This window comes from Drosophila obscura, unplaced genomic scaffold (genome assembly GCF_018151105.1).
Source record: "Drosophila obscura isolate BZ-5 IFL unplaced genomic scaffold, ASM1815110v1 contig_109, whole genome shotgun sequence".
In the NCBI taxonomy this organism is placed as follows: domain Eukaryota; kingdom Metazoa; phylum Arthropoda; class Insecta; order Diptera; family Drosophilidae; genus Drosophila; species Drosophila obscura.
The window spans coordinates 1,057,557-1,080,598 of record NW_024542690.1 but is presented as its reverse complement, the minus strand read 5'-3'; the positions used below and the strand labels follow the sequence as shown (position 1 = coordinate 1,080,598).

Sequence of the window (23,042 nt, the reverse complement as noted above, 5' to 3'; positions counted from 1 at the left end):
ACTGAACTTCCTCCCATGCTAATTAGTGCGAAAGGGGCGTAGCGTGGCTGGGTAAAGATGTCAACATCAGGCATCTGTCGGGCTGGCATCTGTGTCTCCATCTCCATCTCCGCCTCAGCCTCAGACTAGCAGCCGTTGAAAATCGTTTCATTTGCATAAATTAGGCATTTATTGCCGAGTGCTTTACATATATATTCTATAATACCGAAGCCCAACTTTGTTTACTTAGTCCTGCAATCTAGTACATAGCTAATTATAATATTGTATATCTTACCAGAAACGTTGAGCTTTTTCCCTGCCCCACGGGCTTTCAGAACTGCATTTGTACATAGTCGGTTTTCCAGCTGCTAAGTATCTACATAAAATGCTTATGCACCTACCATTTTTAAAATAACAGCAATTTTCCATTTTTAAATAAAATTCAAATACCTAAAATAAAGTTGGTAAAGTATTTTTAGATTCTCGAAGTGCCAGCTTAGGGCAATAAGGCTTCCTGTCGTGCTCTCCGTTGACAGGCGTTCCACAAATTTAGTAATGGTATCGGTTAAAAATAAGCGGAATTTATATAGTTTATTAATAGAACGTCTTGTAGCGTCTACCTTCCTCTGACCTGTCTTAGGGTTAAAGTAGTCTCGCGGCTCGTAGTCCTTTCGGAATTATTTATTACGCCAACGGAATAATCCGTATCTGTCTACTGGGTGATAGGCTTAACTCTAGAACTAAAAATTACATGCAAAATATTCCCCAAGCGCTTGCCTAAGCACATCCTTCTTGGATTTCCAACAAAATCGAATGCTTGCTGTCACGGAATTAAACAACCGCAAAGCCACTAAAACAGGATCATTTCGCGCATAGTTGGCCCTAGCAGGCCCATTCATTAAATGGGACCAAGGAACGGAGATTTCTGGCTGGGACGTTAAATTTGATTAAACTCATTACGAATGGACTGTCAGTACTACCAATTATTAAATCATTTAGGAACAGCAGGCCTGCGATAGCTATCGTACGCCTATCTTCAAGAGCGCAGGTATGCAGTAGGAAACACTGGCTGGAGTAAGATGGAAATGGTTCGGAAAAATGTAACGGCTGCAATGCAAATTTTAAGAATTTTTTCTTCTATTGATGTGTGTAGTACCTGAAGGATTCCAAATAAAGGAAGCGCTGCATAGCGCGCAAATGCTGAATACACTGACAATCTTGAGTATGGTCCCTAAACAGTACGGTATTTCGCTTGACGAATCCAAGCATTGCATACGCCTTCGGCAGAATACAATTTAAGTGATTAATAAACAGGAATTTACTATCAAACAAGACCCCAAGATCCACAATCTCGTTCAGTGTAGAGAGTGGGTGATTGTTAATAAAGTATGTTGAGAGAATGGTTAAGATACATTTACTATTTGCAAATACCTAGCTTACCTGTGAAAAATAAACAATATATTTTTAATTAAAAAACTTTTAACCCAAATGTTGGTCTGATGCTAGGGTATTTTAGGTGTTGACACAGCTAAAATTTTCTCAACCGCTGCGTTTCAGTTTTCTTCAGCTATCATCACCATGCGGTAACAGGCAAGAAAAAAATTTCTTAGTCTTTAATAATAGTTTTCCAATAAAATAAAAAAAAAAAATTATTTTCAAGCATGAAGAAAAAACTTTCTTTTAATAGAAGAAGAACTTGAAAACTTAATGTTTATCCAAACGGAAATTGCTTTGTTATTAAATTTTCTTTGTTAGTGACCCTGCGACTATAGTGTAGCCCGCTGCATTATCGCAAAAGTATAAATATAAATTTAGATATTATTAATGAACAAGAAGCCATTAACACGGATACATAAAGCAAACCAAGTATGACCGTATGGTTTGTAATGGTTAACCCACTGTGTAGGCAAGATGACACTCTTAACTATTGGACGGCACGCTAATTCATTTTTTTCCGGCTGCTGGCTCGTCGGCTACGAGTGTGGTGTTCTTTTGTCCAAAGCTAAGGCCTACCCTATTATTAATTTAAAATTGTAAAGCGTGCACAATAACTAAGCCATTAATAACCGGACGGAAAGCACAACACCTAAAACGAAAGACAATAACTACACTTGGGAAAACGGACAACATTCCTCTGATGTATTTGAGGAACACTTCCCCCACCCTACCTTGGTCTTGTATGTGCCATTTCACCGAATCTTTACAAGACCCCTTTATGTTTGAGGGGCCTACAGGGGCATTCCGCTGGAGATCAATCTATCTTGTATTACTCACACATTATAATAATTTATTTAATACTAAAACTCTAACATTTCATTCTGTACCCTTTCAAATAATCCCGTAATGTTTTCCCCCAGGTTACTAAATATAAATTAATTACTAATAAATACAAATATTCAGACTTAAATAACTAGAGAAAAATATATTAAAGGTAAAGAAAGTAAAGGTAGAAAATAAAACAGAAACCCAAATGGGCATGAGCCATTGGCATCAGAAAGAGAGGGGACGGTATGCGGAGGTAAAAGAAACAGAATAAAAATGCTTATGTGCATATGTATACTAAATTTGAATACCCTTTAATTTTCGGGTGTGCGCATGCGAAAGAGATGTCATGCCCTTTGGTGGCTCTCTTTTGAGCCTAGGCCAACAAATGCATAAATTGTGGACGCCAATAAAATTAAACACTACAAAAATTACTTACAATAGACCTCCATCGATGAAGCGCTTCCGATTTAGTCACTGCAAATAAATCACTAAACAAACAAAAAAAACAAAGAAACACACACAGTTCGCATGACACATACAAAAAAAATTTACCGGTGCTATCGGTTTGGGGTTGTTCAAGTAACTACTCTATTTCTTCTTTACACCGTCATGATTTGCTCCTCTCTCTTCTGATCACCGGTACTTTGGATTACCGGTGCTTGAGGGCTCGGCCTCAGCAGCGAAGGCAGAGAGAAGCAGAGAGATATAGAGATAGAAAGAATAGGTGAATAAAACGGGAGATAGAACGAAACTGGCTTAAGAAAGGAAAAATCCGGAAGGTGTGTGAGATGACTACAGCCCTACAAAATGTTCAGGCAATTTTCCCCGAGTTAAATTAAAATTCATGCTATTTGAAATTTGCTAGACTGTAACCACGTCTCCCTCTCCCCGTCCCACACGAAAGCGATGCCGCGGTTCGCGTTGAAGCGGCTGCCGTCTGCCGGGTACTATTTTGTCCCTTCTTCTGCTGATCGCAATTCGGTCCCAAGCGAGGGCCAAAGCTCCGGCGAATTCGCTGCTCCAGCTGGGTCGATGTGGCTGACGAGCCTCCTCCAAGCACAAGCCTACATACATACATATGTATAATTTTTTTTCCGTAGCTTGCCTAGCTGCTGCTAGTTCTCGCCCTGCTTACCCGAACGGCTGCTCCGTAGAAAGTTGACCAGTTGTCCGATGGTGCGGTATATGGCCTCCAAGTAATATATGGGTATTATATGTACGTATATTTCACTGGCACTTTAGAAAGATTTTCAACTTGGACTAATTTTTTTTTTTCCCTTTATAATACGCTATCTATGGAGATCTCGATGGGAAATGACATAATGGCGTCCTGATGCCCTCTATTTATTACCTTCTCTTTCTTCGAAATTCGCCTTCGAACCCGCTCTCATTCTCTCAGCTCCCGTTGACCTGTCTAAGCAGTCTCCGTGCATTCTCTTCTCTTGCTTGCCACCCTCCATCAGCTAACAAAGAGAATTATCAGCAGCGTTCGACAGGCAGTGCCTAATTTTCGGCGGAACAGCTACAAACCTCACCGTACAGGTTTTGGACTAAAATGCATTAAGATTATTTTGCTGGAAAAACGGCACATATAAAAGTCTATTTCCTAAATTTTTTTAATTTTCTGGTAAAAACATTTGTTTTTACATAATTGAGTTGGTTTCGCAGATGGAAGGTTATTTGCATTGAAAGCCACGGCAAGAAAATCGTCATCTGCATAGCTAAGGAAATTTTCCTTTCATCCTATCCTGGAAAAGGGAGCATCATCAAACAACTTTGATAAAATTGCAATCCCTTAACTCATTTCTAGTCTGGAAAAGAATCTGTTAAACAACATTAATTATAATAATTATGGTAATATAACTTTAAACAGTTCTTCGTCTGTCGACTATGCGTTAATTTTCCAACTTTCTAGTTCCCCGCTCCCTCGTTTGTCTGCTTTGCAGTTTTGTCCAACTTATTAAACTCATCACTCAAGTACTCTTTGACTTTTCCGCAAAACGTTTTCAACACTTCTGAATTATGAACATGCCCCAAAACGTCGCTTGAGAGGTCTGAATAGTCCACGTAGCCAGGAGCGTAGCAGCGCCTGCCTCCTCAGAGCACCTCACTCAGCCCCCAAACAGCGTTCTGGTTGTTAAATTATTCCAGGCAGTGTTGGGCTCAGAAGTTTGCCGCAGAAGTGGCGACTACACCTCTCAAATAACTTTGCGCCTCCGACACTTTCGGCATATTTCAGCTTCCATTCTATGCACGGAAGTGCAGTTTTAGTGTTTTCGCGAAATATTCTTGTTTAATAGATCCTTAAAGAATCCTAAAAGTCTCCTCCATATTCGGGAAATTAACTTAATTGTGGCCTGTTGGATTAGAGGTGGGTGGAAGTCGTTGAGTCTGTTCCACGCTTAAAGATCAGCACTATAGAGGAGGAGTAGGAGGATGAGTAGGAGCAGTAGAAGTATAGAGGAGCTACCATCCTTCAGGAGTCGAGTAAATGATTTACTGGCAATTAATAGTACTCTTGTTGCGGTTCTTTAACGCCAGGATATCTGTTTTATAATTGATTTTTGATACAGAAAGTAGAGATGAGTCAATGAAATTTGTCTCCGTATTTTGGCGGGACTTAAAGGTATTCGAACTTCAGGGTTTGAGATTAAATAAACTATTTTCGTCGTAGTTTTCTAGTAAATTTCGGGCGGGGGTTAGTTTATGGCGAACTTTAAAATTAGATACGTGCACGCCTGTATTGCTCCCCCTGTTCCCTCGTTCTTCCGCAAATGGAAGTCGCCCGGGGAGGCTATAAAATAAAGCCGGCGCGACAGCGGCAAGTTGTGTGGGCGTGGCCACGCCAGGTTCAAGACCGCCCCTCCCGCAACCTCATCGTATTGACACAAAGCCGGCTGGGCGCTGGGGTATAAATTTCCTAATATGAACCTAATGTTTGCCCAGAGGTGCTTTTATTGTATTTTTGTTATCGCTCCCCGTGTGCAACGAGCTCATAAAATTTTCACTTTCCGCCAAAACTTTGAAGCTGCGGTGACGTGGAGGCAGGACCGGACGTCCCACCACCAGACCTCCGGGCACTGACGTAGCTTGATTGCACGGATGGTGCATTATATTTTGGTCATAAATGTATCCAGCAGCCGGCCCTGACCGTATCGGCCCTTTCGAGTGCCATAAAACACGCCGCAATCGCACGCCAATTAGTCGAGCAGTATAGTCGTCCTCGTAGTGCTACGAGTGTGTATAGTACACCAGTATACACCCGCCATGAATGGCCAAGTGCTCGCCAAACACGGACGATAAATTGATCAGCTCATGCCAAATTTTGAGCACTTTGTTGTGCGTTACTTAAGTATTAGGTGAGAGGCCGAGTGAGAGGCCATGGACAGGATGTGCGGAGTCAGTGACTTATTGGCATGTCGCAGATACATATGTACATATGTATGTACACAGCATGGGTGTATGGGTATAACCAAATCGGGAATATCGAATAAATCAGAACATGCTTCAAAAATGGCGATACAATCTGCGGTGTGCGTGTGTGCCCCTACCCACAGTGCATAATTATATTAGATATACAAATAAATATTTGTATATATGTATGTATTTACATCCATACTCGGATTTACTTAGGAGCTGGGCTTTGTGAAACGACAGGCCACAAAACGATGAAGTTACGGCCCGGATGCCCAGCCTTATTTCGGAAAAGAAGCGCATAGCCGAAGGAGCAATTCATGCACGAGTAAAATTGATGAAGGTCAAACACTGGTTGACTTTGCGGTGATAAATGAGCGGTCAGGCTAGAAAGAGCTGCCGTGCTGTCGTACATACTCGCACACTCGACGGCCCAGCTGGGAGCCCAGGGAGAAATCTCCGGCAGCATGTCCCACCGATGAAAGTCCGGGGGTCGAGTCGTAGTCGTAGTCGTAGTCGGGGTCGGGGTCGGCGCCCAGCGCCCAGCAAACTCATGCAGCTCGGCGTTGCCGGAATGCTATAAACACGCATACTTGAAAATACACGCGTGCACGGAATACCAAAAGTATCTACAAGTTGCGCTCCAGTGGCTTTCTGTGGGGTTTGCTGGACGAGTCGGCAGCGGAAAGAGCATACAGCTGGACTCTTTCTGGGCCTAGGTACGAAATGTTTGACTTACCGTTTAGACCACTCGAATATTGTTCTTCTGTCCTTCCTAGCGTTTGTGTAACGCAGTAAGCCCCACTCAACAACAATTCAAATCTAGGGCAATTAATCCTACATGTCCTACAAGGAGGTGTGGCACCTTTAATATTTTTATATACGACAATCTGTAGGGGATTCGATCACCCTCAACTTAATTTATTGCCGTGCACCGAATCTCTATTTTTGAATTTAATCAATACCAAAATGATTAAGAGGTGTACTGGGTACAAGAGAAACGAATACGACTGTAATTGTAACTAAAAGGAAACACTCAAACAATATGATTGTCTATGAATTAATAGCGCCAATTAATAGTCGTGTGAAAAACTGTTGTTGTGTTCTTCGAAATGACTTGAAACAATTGAAATGAACTTCCTTTGAGTGTGATTCTAGATTCTACCGCACAGATCTGGCCACCGGCTTGAATAAATGACCAAATGTCAATATGAGTTTGAAACGGGCTCACAGCTGCGGCTAACCTTCCCAATCAGTGGGATTAGTGTGAACACTAAGGCGTGATATCCAACTGCTCTATTAATCCATGGATTCAGAAAGTGATGTTCTTTTGTGAGCTGGGGCCATTACATTCAGTGAGTTTAAATCCGCTGTTGGCCAGCATCCTGTGCTCAGGAGAATGCATCAGGGACGCGGTTAGTTCAAAAGTTTCGTAAATATGGCAGAATTTGTAGCGAAAACTTGTTGACAAACCTGCTAGCGGGCAGCCAAGCTTGACGTACATAGGACCTCTAGCCAGAGCAGGGCAGTGCCAATAGTCCAGTGCACATCACGTGCAGTAGATGAACTCAACTTTTCCAATGAGCCGGCAACAGGATCCGGGTCGATGGGAATCGATGCGTCTGCCTCGGAGCTGTATCCCCTACCCGATTCGGGGCGAATCTCGACAATTGACTCACGTAATTCTGGGCGCCGTCAGGAAAACGTGTTCGCGCTGTCAGTACTTGGCTCCTGCTGCTGCCGCTGCCACTGCCGCTGCTGCTGTTGCTGTTGCCTCTAGTAGCCACGGCTTTGGGCTGGTTTATCTAACGCTATCGACTCATTTTCTGTTTAAGTTTGTTTAAGTTTATACTTTTTCATTATGTTTATGTTGCCGCTTCGTTTACTCGTCGGGCTGTGTGGCTCCGCGTCGTTTCGTCTCGTTTCGCCATTCTCTCTCCCGGGCGAAATTTACTTTTCCCTGTTTTCTTTGAGTTCTTCAAGTTGCTTTTTGATTTAGAAATGAAAGCATGAAAGCAAAAAAACAACCTCCTCGCACAAGAAGAGGGATCCTTTCAAACTTTCCGTGTTTCGTTTTTTTTTCATTTCTTTGTTTTTCATTTCTTTGCGCGCGACGGATGATGGAGACGGTGACGGTGACTCAAGGGTAACTCTCAGTCATCGCTGTGCCAAAATTCAATAAAAGTCTTTAGAAAGTTGAATTTGGTTTGTTTACATGAAAACCTTGGACAATAAACATAAAATTAGCATATCTTCTCGACATTTTGTGTAGCATCTGAGATTAGATCTAATCGAAGCTTTACACTCGGTGCCACATTACAGTTTTTGTTCGTCGCGGGATATTTTCCATGCATAAGAATTTATGGTATTTGCCTACATTCCTACACTAAGATAATGTTGGCGCCACTGGTAACCCGACCTAGACTACAAAATATCGAGGCTCACGTGATTCGAGTCGACTCGAATCGAATCGAGCATCAATTGGGCACATGAGATTACATCTGTATGTACGAAGGAGTATTTCCCATCAACCAAAGGTTTGAATCTCCAAAACTTGCTGTCTCAAGTACAAGTGTTAAGTAAAGTGAGAAAGGGATCGCGTGCCGGGAGGAAGTAATGATAGTAATGATAGGAAGTAATGATAATAATGATAGATAAATGTACTCTTCGAGTACGGAGTATCAAAAGTGCCCTCATACGAGTATTGATCGCCCAAATTCGAATACAGCCATTAATGTATTTAATTTGACGAATATATCCCATAAAATATAAAAAAGTGTTGTTAAAAACAAGGTGTCCTTAAGCTTGAATAATGTATAGGTACAAATAAAAGTAAATTATTATACCCTCTGGTATGCGCAATTATTTTGCGGACTGAAAGCCACATGTAAGGGAAAATGGAAGTGGTCCCAACGTCCCAACGAGCCCGACCCACTTGTGGAGAGTCAGCAGTAGCTGCTAATGACTTGTGTTATGCATTGGAATTTCACTCGTTTCGAATTGTCTGTGCTGGTACGCACCTTCGTCTTCGTACGACGCAATGGGACAAGTGATGGGAGGCGGGGACCCTTCCCTTAATGAGTTGAGTACTTTGCAGCCCAGGGTGGCTTCCGCAAAAGTGAGCAGTGACGGTGGCCGCTTTCCCTGAGTCCGCGATTATAGATTGTCTTCTGATTTTTATTAAAAGTCTTTCAATGCTGTACTCCGCCCTGCCCTGGTTCCGTATCTGTGTCTGCCCGTGGCTCTACTGGACGGACAGGAGAGCGCATCTCGAGGTTTCACTCAAGCGCAAATAAATTGCGAAAATATGCAGCGCTCCAATTCACTGGACAGCCGGGGAGCAAGTAACAAGGAATAAGCGAGCGGATATTGTTTTTCGAAATCATTTCTTCGCCGCATCGCATTCTCCCACTACCTCCTGCCCCACGGTCCTGCACTCCCTACTCCCTTCAACTGTGCTGCAGTTTCCCTTCGCAACTCCAACTCTCGCCCATTGCGTACACAAAGTGAAATTACCCATGAGAGATCAGACGAAGGAGGCCGAGTGGCTTGCAGATGGCCGGGAGGGAGCATCGCCAGAGACTGCATCCCACTGTTGTGTGTGGAGTATTCAAAAATGTGGCACACACGCATCCTGCCATTCGTGCACCCACACACCCACTTCCATCGCTCAATCTGCTACATATTTGCAGCCATCTTTCCTTCTTTCCTTCTTTGCATCTTTCGAACGTACCTCCCTCCCGCTGGGCGACGGAGAATTTCAATTAGTTCGCAATTTGCAATTCACGACATTTGACTGACTTCTAATTATGAAAAATTCCAGCAAATCAAAATGCTGAACGTGCCGTGGAATGAATAGGAGGAGAGTCGCCCCAAAATGGGGAACGGAATCGGAATGGGAATGGGAAAGGAAGTGGCAGGACAGGCAACGGAGTCCACTTTGTAATTTCGGCGCATTTTTAATCATCATCGTTTGCTAATCAGCGCGCGCCAGTCGGATGATTCGTGGCTTGCAGACCAGAGTCGGGGCAAAGCCAAAACGAAATGCTAATCAAGCATCGCATCCCGCATTTGCGAGCGACAAGAAATTACAAATTCCCCCGATGTCCTAGTTGCCTGCATCTTTGAAGTTATTGCAAAAAGGTGATTCGACGCATTTTTCCGTAAATTGACTGCTTGGTACGTCTGGTTCTGATTTGGCTCTGGTTCTAGCACTGCTTCCGGCCACTAGTAAATCCTCGCCTCCTCTGGTAAATCAAATTAAATGAGCCTCCATCAGGAAGATTGTGTGTATTTTCGACTCATTGTCCGTGATATTTCTGCAGGAATAGGCAGCCAGCTTTCTCTTGGCTACAAACTCGTTCTTAGATGTGCAGATGTGAGCGAGCATTGGCAATCTATTTCTCACCCAGGCACCCACGCACCCACATCCCACACCCCATCCACCCACCCACGCGCCCCAACGTCTATTTTATGGCACGGCCCGGAACGGGGGCTTCCAAGAAGACATAAATCTTTATCGATGTGCGCTCAAATCCATATCGAAATTTCATTTCGGACTGGCCTTTGTGTGTCGGCTCTGCACTTTTGTGTCTCTGGCTGCGACTGCCTTTGGCTGAAACAAAGCGTCCTGTGAGCCTTCGAATTGTTTTCGGATTCTTGGCTCGGCCCGGACACCGGGACAACAGTACTCACGCCGTAGCATCCGCTCTGGCTCCTGGTTTGCTCCTTCTCGACCTGCTGATGGGGTGGGTGGGGCTGGCTGCAAGGGTGTTCGAGTATGTGTGTTAGAAATGTGTTTTGGCATGGCGTATAAATTAAATTTTATTTTTGTCGACGTGTGAAATTGCAAAAGACAGGCCGCCCAGCGAGCTCCCAGATGCGAGATCCGAGATCCGATTCCAACTCTAAGCATCCTTATGCCCATCCCTTGCGATGCCCACCGCAGTCATTCGGCTGTGCTTTTGTGTTCGATCCATTCGATTCCCCCCGTTATTTGCGAAGCCCCAATCAATTACAACTCATTTAGTCTGCTATGAGAGAGTGCACTGCAACTTTTATAATTTCCCATTGTTATTCGACTTCCCAGAACCGTCGTGAAAGCTGAATTGTGAATTGGCTGCGACCTGGGAGCAGCGATTATACGGTCTTCGCCCTATTGAAACAATACATTGGCAAATCTGTTTACAAGCTCAGCAACAACGTGCATATTTCCCTGCTGTTGTGACTGACATTCCTAATAAGTTCGAGGCCAAAATGCAGGTGAGTCCTTCCCGAAGCCTGTCCAATGCTAGTCTTTGTTCGGTTGGCACTGGCACTGGCACTAGTGATTACTCAGCTTACTCTTTGCTCCGCACTCTGTGGAGCTGTGAGTATTGACTATGGATATAAATATTTGAATTTTGTTAGCTTGGCTACTTCCTCGAAACACTGTGTCTAGCTCCTGATAGGACTCATTAATATTTAAATCATTTCATGGCTCATTTTGCACAGCAAACTAGCAAATAGTTCCCAAGATTGACGGCAATATACTTTGTAAGCCTTGGAAGGCTTCTGCATTGAAACAGACATTCAATTCTTTCTCCGTTTTCTCTTTGTACTCTTCAGAATTAGGTCCAATCATAATACTCTCGAAATCGTTACTGTTCTGTATTTTTGCTGGCTTGTCATGGTCGCAGTGAAACGTGCAACATAATTTCATAATGTAGTGCATGCACACAGCAAATTTGCATGCAGCGGACAGATTTATAGATTTATAGTCGAACGCTCGTTTCTTGTTAATTATGCGCATTAAGTCTCTCACTTAATCGAATTGAGTTGAGCTGTAATGAAATCTCAATCAGTACGAACTCTTATTTACATTCGAGTTGACTGGGACCATTTGCTAGTTTGCCAGTTGGCCAGTTGGCCAGTTTGCTAGTTTTGTTGCTGCCACAACGGGCATGTCCAGACTTGTTTGCTTGCCTCCGCACCGCTGCCATTGCCACTGAGCAGTGCCGGGCCGTACTGTACCGTGCAGTGCATCATAATGCAATTAGTCGTAATTGCAGCTAATGAGCATTTGAAACTCGAAGCGCAGAGCTGCACTGGATCGGGATGGAACAGGAAGAGCCGGACGGCTAATGTGCTCTGCTGAGCAGGGGAACAAAAATGCAAATTCGGTTCCGAAATGGGATGGTGCACTTCTTGGCCCAAAGGCGACCTTCCGGCACTCGAGACTGTTTAATAAAACCAACAAATGTCGAGCAGAATGCCGTTAACTACTAAATTAACCTGACTGCGCGGCTGCACCCGACGTGGCTTCTGCCTCCAGTCCGTTGCCACCAGCCCGGCGACAGGAACTGCATAACGAAATCACTTTACCCAATGAATGCGACCTCATTGGATTTAATACGTGCTCAGCGCGGTTGTTCCACCATCTCCGATCTCCGATCTTCCATCTCCCATCTCCCATCGCCACGTTCGCAATCACCTGAGTGGCAGGGGTGCGCAGACCCAACCAAATCGGCTGGTTCCTAATCTGATTATTATTCAGCACGAGACGCGAGTTCATTTGGCCACCGAGCGAGCGAGATTTTTAGTTTTTGCACCGGCTCCGGCTCGGCTCCAGCATGGAATGCAGTTCCGCTTCCTTCCGGAACCGCTCTTAATAGAGCAACCTAATTAGTTTGTTGTGCCCACTGCTGGTGGCACTGCTAAGTTATCGGTGTGGTGTGGGTGCCGTCCGGTCCGGTCCGGTTCCGCCCACATATGGTGTTCCACGTACACCAGCTGCAGGGCCGAGCCGAGCCAGCCAGGAGTGTGAAGTTTGAAGGTTGTGGGTCTAATGAGCATCGGCGACCATGAACCAAATGAGCAAGAGTCAAACGCAGACAGGGACCCGCAAATATGCACAAATTCATGCCCGTAAACGTAAACAGGAGTAAACAGTACGTGAATTCATACGGACACGCATCCGAGTATTTGCATGCAGAAATGTTTGCGTGCTGGCCATGAATGCACGGAGGCAGAGCAGATGACAGAGCAGTTGGGAATAACCCAAACAAATTATGTTAGTCCCTTTATGTGCGTGCTGGTGCTGTCAGGAGGTAATCGCTGCAACGCGGATTAAATAGATTTATCACTTGATTCACTTTCAGCTAAACCCTGTTCACCCCGCGACTCCACTCCTCTGCAAGCCACAGCCCTCCTCCAAACAATTGGGGCGCGCTGCTGGAATGCTCAGCCTTGGGAATCCTCTCAGCATTCCTTTGATTGCGATTTTGATTAACAGGCGGCCGATACGGGCTATGGCCCATGAGGCAATCAAATCAACAAATAAATAAATTAGACTAAACATCTGCCAACTCCATGCGATGCGTCCCTCCGACAGTCTGTGCTTCCCTCCAGGTAGTTGCAACTGCTGCGCCTGAGATGCTCGTAGCTAAGTGGGACGACCGTCGAGAAGGGAGGTGGTGTGCCAAGTAGCAGTTTGGTGGCTAATGGGCAACCGACAGTCGGAATTGGGTGCCGTTTATTTGGTCGCGTGCGTCTCTGGATAGGGTTGGGGCTCGGGCTCGGTATTGGAATTGGTATTGGGGGGGTTATGGTTATGTCAAATCATTATGTTGATGGTTACGGTTATGAGGCATTCGATTACCGGCAAGATGAGTTGCCATACTATTCCAATTCACAGTAATGGAAATTCGAACGACTGGCAGCGATGCCGGCGATGCCGGGGGCCGTGATATTCGGAGCTCCAAGGCTTGGAGCCTAAAGCCTGAAGCTCGCGGACATGAATGTCAATGCGTCAGACGGGCCCGGCAGGGCACTGTCCGCCTGAGCCCTAATGGATTTCACACGTGATACGATCTCTCGCTTGAGTGGGCACTTTACATTTTTGACAGTTGCCAAGCGCCTTTTCCGGCCACAGAACTTGGGATGAAAGTCTGACACATCGCATTTTGCGTCGCATCGGCCAAAGCCATGATCCGTTGCCATATTTCAGCTTTCACCTTCCAGCTCAAGGGAAATCGGCGAAATTGGCAGGTTTTAAATTAATCGCACCCTTCAACTTGTCGGATGGCTCACGATTAAATAAACGAAGGGGAAGGTCGAAAGTGTCCTACGCCCGCGAATAGACTGCCTCCCGCCTGTCTGACTGTCTGATTGCCTCACTTGCCTGACTTGCCTTTCTGTCTGACTGCCTGTCCGCCTGACCTGCGAGTGCCAGCGCCAGTGCCCACCTGACAGTGACGCTGACTCGTTGACTGACATTAAATGCGAGCAACTGTCAGAGTTTGCAAATTCATTCCAGATGTAAACATTCCCATAGGAAGCCATTTCCACAAATTTCACGTCTGTTTGCTCAAACGCAGCAACTGGTGCTGACGTGAGAGGCAAGGGGAGGCCGTCGCCGAGGCCGGGGTTGAGACTGGTGCTGGGCATGGGGCTAGGGGTTTGGGGTTTGGGGAGGAGGCGGTCATGGTAGTTTGCTGCGCGCTTGTAATATATTTGCGCTTTTATTGCCTTTAAAAGTACGAGTCAGTTCAGGCCGTCTTTGGGCTTCATAGTTGATTCGGCGACTGCCGGAGTTCAGTCATACTGATCCCTGCATGCCCTTGCCTTTGCCATTGCCGAGGACTAATTAGTTTATGAATTATCAATTACGTGTGACGCTCCTGGGAAGGAACGCCCGACTGGAAATGTTTGGATATTTGTAGGCAGACAACTATGGATGGATCCAATAGCTGAATGACATTGGAATAAATGAGAGAAAGTGATATTTTTATTTGTGCCACAAGGGAACTAGTAGACCAATAAATTAATGCACTAGCCGCTTCTACATATAAGTAGAGTGAGTGCCAGAGCCTCAGCTAATCCTGATGAAGGACTGTGCACTGTAATTGCTTTAGAAGAAGTGGAGAGCTCTGGAACATGCCACAAGCCACAAGCCCGGGTTCAGTATTTAGTATATGTATGCCCCATGCTTAAGCCTCGAAAGTAAAATGGTTTCTGAAATGGTTCGGGGGTGCAAGCCTCGTTTCGGATCTCCACTCAATCATGCTCGATGTTTTCATTGATTATGTCAAGAAAATAAGTTTTCTTTGGAACATTATTGGTTCCATTCAAACCAACAAAAAGTCAACATGTCAAAATGTTCGAAAGCACTTAAAACTTTTACGCAGTTTGTTGTTTTCTTGTTTGTACGAGTAGTTGTAGCATTATGGCATTTTTCCACTACATCGACAACGGCGACGTCCCTCCACGGCTCGGCCATCACTGTTGCCACTGAAGCTGAAGCTCCAGTAGAGCCAGTAGTGCCTGGAGTCCGGTCCCGTTCCGTCCCGTCCCGTCCCTCCTTGGAGCTCTGTCCAAGCCGCGGCCGGCCCCTAGGGATTCGCCAGGGTTGTCGCCTGGTGTGCCAATTTCGCACTTTCCTTTTCGCAGGCGTTGCAAATGGAAGGGAATACAATACGCTGAAAAATAGTCGAGCTGCGTGGGGTGAGTGACGACAGAGCGGGCACGGCGATGCGATGCGAAGGAGCTTCAGACGGAGACAGCCAAGCTCCAAGTGCTTGTGCCAAAGCCTTCTTCGCATTCTTGGCAACTCTGCTGGCAGACCGCCACAGACCCATTCTTCTACGTTTGCTTCTGCGGGCCGGCCTGCTTCGGTCTCCTTTTACTGGTAACAAGGCAATTGAATGGCATTTTTTCAATAAGTTGCGAGCCGCAGCCGGTCGAAAGAAGAATATGAAAAGTAGCAGGAAAAACTTGGCAACTTTTCCGATTACGTTATTTGCGAAAAAGTAACATCATTGTGCTCCCTTTGACTTTTACTTTTGCCGGCCATTCCGCTCCGCCGTAACCCGGCAGTAAGCTTCCCAAAGTTCTTCCCGATAATTCGCGTTTACCATCAAAACTTTACATGCGAACATGCGGCAAGGCATCTCATCTGCATCTGCGTCTGTCCTCACCCCTCGTCCGTGGCATTGGCGGCATTGGCAGCCCTCATTACATCGACAGGCTCACTATTAGGCAGAGAAGTAGCATTGGCCGTACGTGTCACACACCGCCAACTTGGCTTTTCCTCTATATTGTCTATGCACTTTTATTAAAACTAAGGTAAAGGTAAGAGGAGTACTTCAAGAGGCGCTACTTAAACCTCCCACTAAGAGATAAGTCCACGCCTAAGAGAACGTTGTGAGGCGCGTAAAAAACCACGCCTCTACTTTTATACCCGGTACCAAGTCAGTCAGCTTCAAGAATATTTTATCAGTTTAGTAGGGCACTAAGCCCAATTGTTTTTAAATAAAACCGGGACGTTCAGAGATTTCGATGCCAGACCCTCCAGTACAACATTAGGTATATTGAGGTGCGTTAAGAGTGCCCCGATTGGAAGAAGAAGGCAAATAAATTCATGTTCACTCATGGAAAAAAATCAAATGAAATTCTATTAGATTCGTGTTATGTAACAGCCAGAAGCTAGCGATACCGACTCATAAAGTAATTATTTTTTAGATGATGCTCATGGCCGGATCAATATATCGAGACTCAAACGTGTTAAGAGGCTTATAATGTATTTGCATGTACATAACAATGTCTTAGTATAACTTAATAGGTAAAAACAAATCAGTGAAGGTTTATAAAGTATTAGCAAGCCAAAACCATTGGAAAACTCTCTAATTTGGAGGCCGCAAGCCATGAGATACTCAGAGAAAGAGATTTCCTCATGCACGTTGCAGTCACAGTGATCCCCAGTTACCGAAATCAAATAAATTACAACCTGCTAAGCAGGAAACCCCTTCTCTGCTGTCCATTACGAATTGAACTTGTGGAAATCAAAGTGAAACGACTGTCGGCTATGCAAATATTGATATGGAAATTGCCCAGAATTTCAGAGTTCGAAGCTCGGACCGACGGAGTGAGTGCCGTAGAAGGCCGGAAAAGAAAATGCTTAGTGTGTAAGCCTGTGCAATAATTTATGAAGCATTTTTTGACTTCGCCACCGCTCGAGCGGCAGTAACCCATGTTTGAGGTTGCGCAATAAAGTGAAATATTTATGAGTTAGCATTATGGGATTTGTTTTTGCTTTCTGCACGCCCACAGCCCACAGCCCACAGCCCACATCCCACATCCCACATATACTGGGCCTCATGCAGGACTGGCCAGGGCGGGAGTGCCGTTGTTTTGGCTGCTGTTTTGTTAACGTTGGCCGAACTGGCTTATTTATTGCATTCGAGGCGTTAACACGAAAGCATTTTGCGGAAATGGAAACTAAATAGTGGTGGTTAAATTATTAAAAGCCCACCGCTGCGATGGTGGCCTGCCGGATCTGGCAGGACGCTGTGAACAGGGTATCGGGAACCATGAACCGGAATAGGCGGTGGCCATGCCATCGTTTTTCTTTACGAGTCAAAGTGTTGCCAATAAAAATTTACTGTTATGAACGGTGCACACCCGCACCCTCACCCTTACCCGCACCCGCACTCACACTCACGTTCTTGGGCCTATGCTGTTTGCATAAATGAATGCAAACATATAATTCTGGCAGCAGCAAATAAATAAATACACCCACACAGTCGGACGGCACTCATGAATACTTCAAGCCGGCAAGTGTTTGGCAATACTTTGAATATTTTACCAGTGCCATCGGAGAACTGGAGGACTGGAGGTGGAGGGAGCGCACTGGAGGGAGCTCATGATGTAACGATTTATGGCCGGCTCATTGGGATGAGCCTGAGCTCTAAGGCAAATATCGGCTGTCATAAAGTATAAAACTACTACTTATGTGTCTATTGTATAAATATGTAAGCGACCGAATCAGAATAGAAGGCCCCCCCGGCTCGCGTCTGTATGTACATATGTACAATGTACATATCTAGTATTTGCTCTCTATATATGTGCATACATGTGTACATAAGTATGTACGAGTATGTGTGAGTTAGTATGGATAAGCTGGTAATATTTGCCCAGTAGATAATTGCGTCATGTGGAACCAGTTCTCAGGAGGGCTTGCCAATGTGGAAACGATGCCTTGGTCCTTCAGCTTGTCCCTGGAGGGCTGTGCCCAGGACGCGGCTCTGACAATTTACTTTCATCAAAAAAGTATGCTATGCCATAATCATAAGGGAATATCAATAGGGACTCCTTTTAGGACCAGCGATCAAGGATTTAATGTGAGCCCAGTCAAATAAAAATGCTTAAAAATATGTAAATGAACTTAGCGGAGAGTGAAACCCGACAGTAGAAACCAATAAACACTAAGCATAATGCACTGACTGGTCAGATGGGCTCATTCTATTACGATAGCTTTAAAACCAATGCTAATTATGCACATATCCACACTGTAGGATAAGTAGGCTGTGACATTGATAATTAACCTACGAACTGAATCACCAGTTGAGTCTCTCAGCCTACGAGGTGCGTTGTGATATTTGGAAAGCTTTTGATTGAGTTGGAACTGTCTAAAACTAGAGATTTAAAGCTCCAAACTATTTTCGTTAAAATAATGACAAGAGAGACACGCGAGGAACTTGAAGCTGTTTCACTTCTCGATATTTGCATACTCTCTGTAGGTGTTGAATCTAAGGTACAGAGGCTCTCCTGCTCCCGCTCTCTGTATCAGATTGTTAGCCCAACACATTGACGATAAATTACTGGATGTGATTGCTTACCTACCACTTACCACTCGCTGACACCGGCGGCCTCATCCAGCCTCATCGGCAGCTGAATCATGTTTGTAAGCCACTTGGACTCACACAGCACAGAGCCAAGCGCACAATAATCATATAATGACAACAGAAACAGCTGAGGCATCTCCGACGAGACCGACCCCGTCGTAGCGATGTATAAAAGAGAACGTCGTCTCGCGGGGCCAGTCACAGTCACGTGGCCGCAGACGACATGCACAGAGCTATTTCAATTTTGGCTCTGCTTATTTGCAGTGCAGCCAGTATGGCGGATGCTAAGCCGATCTTCATTAAGGTGTTCTCGCCGAGCAGTGGTAATCCAGCCGTCAATTGCAGGGACACCACAAAGTAACGTTCTGTTCTCCTCGCCTAGGTGCCTCCAGTGGCGGCTACTCGTACGGAAGTTCCAGTACGGTGACAGCCTCGCCCATTAACCCACAGCTGATCTCCACCCTGATATCCACCAAAATACAGCTGCTGAACAGCGTGCTGCAGGCCAAGTCGTCAGGTGGTGGCTTCGGGTTTGGATTCAACAAATTCGTATCCTTCTCCAGCACCACTTCAACGACGGAGAAGCCGGTCACGTACCGCACCACAGAGGTAAACACAGACTTTACTCCGGAAGACAGCTCTACTCAAACCACTCAAACCGTCTACACGACAACAACAGAAGGTGATATCGAAACGCCAAAGCCTACAGTACATCCCGGACGTCCAGTCTCGACCAGCACGACAGAAGTGATCGCAGTGGAGAGCACCACCGATGTGGCAGAGATCAGCTCCACGACGAGAGCAACATCTGGCTACTCCTATACGTCTCCGACGCCCCCCCCTGCCACCAGCACAGTAGGCACCTATTACTTGCCCTCTTCTCTTGCCTAAGTCCAAGCAAAGCCCTTCAAATATATGTACTTACACACATGTAGTGTGTAGGTACCTTTGCATCTGCGCTTAAATTTTAGAGCTTAGTCTTAATTGTATTCCGTCAAGAGTAAACTTCAATAGCTCCATTGAGTTGATTATGTGAATATTTTTGTGAGTAAGAGTTCCTCGGCCACATCTGCAGTCACCGTTGTCTTTGTTCGTCGCGGAAGTGTTTCCAAACTAGTCGCACATTGGCGATAATGACAATGGCTAGCTCTGTGCGACCGCCGCCTGCCAAGTGGTTTTCCGTCTTGTTGGCTGATAATTAGCATAAAAACCGGTATCTGTAAGAAGAAGATGGACCCACAAAATATATATTAACTATTTCACTCCTCGCCTATACAGACTAGTAGACAGATTCTAACGCGTGCACCAATTCTCTTGGGGATTGCTACAAATAAAACAAATGTTTCAAGGCCATCAACACCAACCGGCAGAACCACTTCGAAGTGGTTCAAAACTGAAAACACGACCCGATCTTGGCCGTCTTAAAAGTTCTTCTTTTGTGTTAGACATTCACACACATAAATCATGACTAACTTGGATAGCTCAAGATTTGGATCTCAAGATCTGCAGATCAATATTTTCATTCTGAATAGAAAGAAAAGGTCTAAAAAAACTTTGGATAGCGTTGAGAGCAGTTGTTGATTCAAAAAACTCCCGTAATCTATTTTGGGATTTGTTTCGAGATTCTATAAATGTCATGGGTGCCTGACATCTACATGGGAGCAGGGCCGTCCCAAGGAAAATTTGCGACCGGTGCGAAGTTGTGAAACGGCGCCCTCAAGCTGCCTTTATATTAAATATTTTTATTGGATGGAAATAAAATAAAATAAGTTTTATTTACGAATTTGGTTACTTGAAACTTCCTCTTGGGTGCTCAAAAAACAAAGTTAAGAGAGCCGATAATGGGCCGGTTATCAAATATCTGTTTGGCGGATTTTATCGCTAATTCGGCCGGAATGTCTGACCACAACGTTAGCTTGAAAGATAAAACATGACCAGAATATGAAAGTGTGTGCACCTTTTCCATTGATGATACTTCATCGCCATAATCCTGATGTCTTACCCTTATTCCATGGAGAATAAGGAAAATATGGCTGTGCAATGCTATTGTAAGGAGCCAATTCCTACAACGCATTCAAGAAGCAGCAAGGCATGGCAGCATGGAGGGACGTGAGGTGCAGTTGAACGGCGAAGTTAGCTTTAGAACCACGAAACAGACATTTACCTACCTGTGCCACTTGCCATAAGCCAATTTTGACATTTTCATTAAAAGCATACATGATTATGTATACATTTTGTATGGGCCAAAATGAAACCTTGGAACTCCATTAAAATAGAACCATGTCCGACCGCCAAAGACTTTCTGCACGTAAATTCTTGACAATTCGCGGTCCAACATCCATTTCTTTTCGTCAGTGCCTTCGGAAGCGTTTCGAATCCAAATCGGCGCCCCTAAATGGTGGAGCCTTGGCACTGCCCTGCATAGGACAAAAAGTAAAGCTATTGAGCATTTTCAATAGTTCGACAGCTACCTACCTTGTCCTACCGAACAAGTTTATATTTTGAATACATATGTACTATGTACGAATATGTACGTATGTATATGCGGCGCGTAGGGCCGATGAATATTATTAAAAAGGGCGACTTGATTTAGTCCGTGTTTAAATACTTACAAAGATTCTTCAGTCTTAGCTAAGGAAGTTTAACTTCTTCTCTGAATTCTTTATTTATATATCACTGGCACGAGTGTTGTGCTCTTGGATCTGATGAAAGAACCGTAAAAATACAAGTTAACCTAAGACCTAAGCCATCGAATGTTCCCTTGCCAAATCAGCTCTGGAAATTATTAAGCCATTACACCAATAGAAATATAACGCTGGCTAGAGCTGCTGAGCCGACTGCCAGTTGCCACGTGTCTTGTGGCAATCGAGTTGAATGTCGAGTTTGGTGGCGGTGCAAGTAAACAAACGGAAATATATACACATGTCCGCGTCGCTTCGAGAAAGCGACCTTGGGGAGCACGTGGCGCAGCTACCGATAAAGGTTGGGGGAATTCGCTCCTTTCGCCGGACCGATCTGGCGTCTGGTTGACGCAGTGCGTCGCCGCCGCCTTGTCCATTAGGGCGAATTGTTTTAGGGGCTTCACCTAAATGTGTTTCGATGTGAGAGTTTTATGCTCAGCCAATTTACGATGGCCGTAAACCAAGTACAAATACTGAAAAGCTTCTCGCCATTCGTAAATATTTTATGGCTTAAAACTGCTCCATGCTCGGGTAGTGCTGAATGAAAGGACACACCTCCAGTGTGTGTTACATTAACGCTGAAATTATCTATTACAGTCTTGTAAAAATCATAGCCCGACATTTCTCAGGCACAATCTGATTTATGCTAAAATCCACTTTGTCGTAATAAATCTATTTTATGTTCGAAAGCTCCAGAGAACCACTGAAATTATGCGTCTACTGAGGAGTTATGGAGCAGCACATAACTCCTTATGCCTCCTATAAAAACTCATAAAAGCCCCCTGCCAATGTTCTGAATATTTACTTCTCACTTACGCACTGAGCGTACGGCTAAGAATATTAATTAGGTAAATAGGTTTGGCTAAGCAATAAAACAGCTAAATACATAATTTAAGTGGTCTAATTGGACGCATCTGATCAAGTTTAAAAGCTGAAATGTCAATGGGTTAACGTGGTTAAATAACAACAAATTATTTCAGAAGAGGAAAGAATATGCAATATATGAAATTCTGAAGGACGTTTCGTCGATAGATTCATATATCAAGAGACAAAGGGGTATTGTTTTTATAGCATTCGTTATAAAATCCAATCCAATCTATCGAGAAAATAAATATATTAAAAAGGTTTTCATAGAAATTCCTCAATGTCAGAGGCCTTGTTTTTTTGCGGCATGCGAGTAATGGAATTCATGGCTAGTATTGTGGCATCATGTGTCGAAAGTTATTTGTCACCCACCCTGCTCCCTCCCACACCTCGCTGTTGGGCATTGTGTCCCTGGAATAACAAGCATCAGCGGCACCGGCCCGGTATGGTGGTATGTAAAATTCGGGGGAGATATGCAGCAGCACGTGGCCACATAAATAAGAGTATGTTTGCATGCCACTGCTTCCGAGAGTCCTAGGTGTGCGTTCCATCGTATGTATGTACATATGTATTTGTGTATATACATGTGTGTGGGTAGCAAGAGTGTGAGCAAACACAGGGGAGCTCACGTTGTGCCTCCCCTCCACACTTGTTGAAAGTGGCTACGCACATGACGTCGCAGCACGGTTCATTAGTGCGAAAAAAATATTAGCGCCAACAGGGCGTATGAGCGACATTATTCTCATAAGAGTTTGTGTGGCAGCGCGGGACGAACTCGCCGTTTTCAGTGTAGCAGCACGCAGCCATGGAAATGTTTCAAGCCGTGGCAGCCCAGCCACAGATGGGACGTGGACCCGGGTTTCTTGTCTGACTGGCTCCGACTCTGACTGCCAGTCTGCTTCCGTCTGCATCTGCAAGCGCCAGAAAACCGCCGAATACTTTAGAATGTATTTTCGTTTGGTTTTTGTGCTCTTCTCGCTTCTCTGTTTCTGGCCACTTTGTTTATGCTGCTCGGCACCGCTGCTCCCAATTGCGTTCGTTTCCCGGCTCAGAGTGCGCAGCGGTTTCAAAATTTGCGTTGGAATTGCAAATAACCTGCTTGTGCGTTTTATTCCACAACTCCAGTTCCATCTCGAGTCCCCAATCCCGAGTCCCGAGTCCGCGGTTGTACGCGGTT

The 23,042-nt window shown here is 44.9% G+C and overlaps 1 protein-coding gene across 3 annotated transcripts; it reads left to right on the top strand.

Moving 5' to 3' along the window:
• Window positions 1-18,513: 18,513 nt before the first annotated feature.
• On the top strand, window positions 18,514-19,343 carry LOC111068874 (mucin-2). Of its 3 annotated transcripts, XM_022358636.2 has the most exons (3): window positions 18,515-18,643; window positions 18,703-18,929; window positions 19,000-19,158. In XM_022358636.2, the coding sequence occupies exons 1-3, from the start codon at window positions 18,544-18,546 to the stop codon at window positions 19,069-19,071; spliced, it is 399 nt and encodes a 132-aa protein (XP_022214328.2). In that variant the 5' UTR covers window positions 18,515-18,543; the 3' UTR covers window positions 19,072-19,158. The 3 variants fall into 3 exon arrangements, with proteins under 3 accessions (XP_022214327.1, XP_022214328.2, XP_022214325.1); XM_022358635.2 differs by having other exon boundaries at window positions 18,514-18,640; window positions 18,703-19,343; XM_022358633.2 differs by having other exon boundaries at window positions 18,703-19,343.
• The last annotated feature ends 3,699 nt before the right edge of the window (window positions 19,344-23,042 follow it).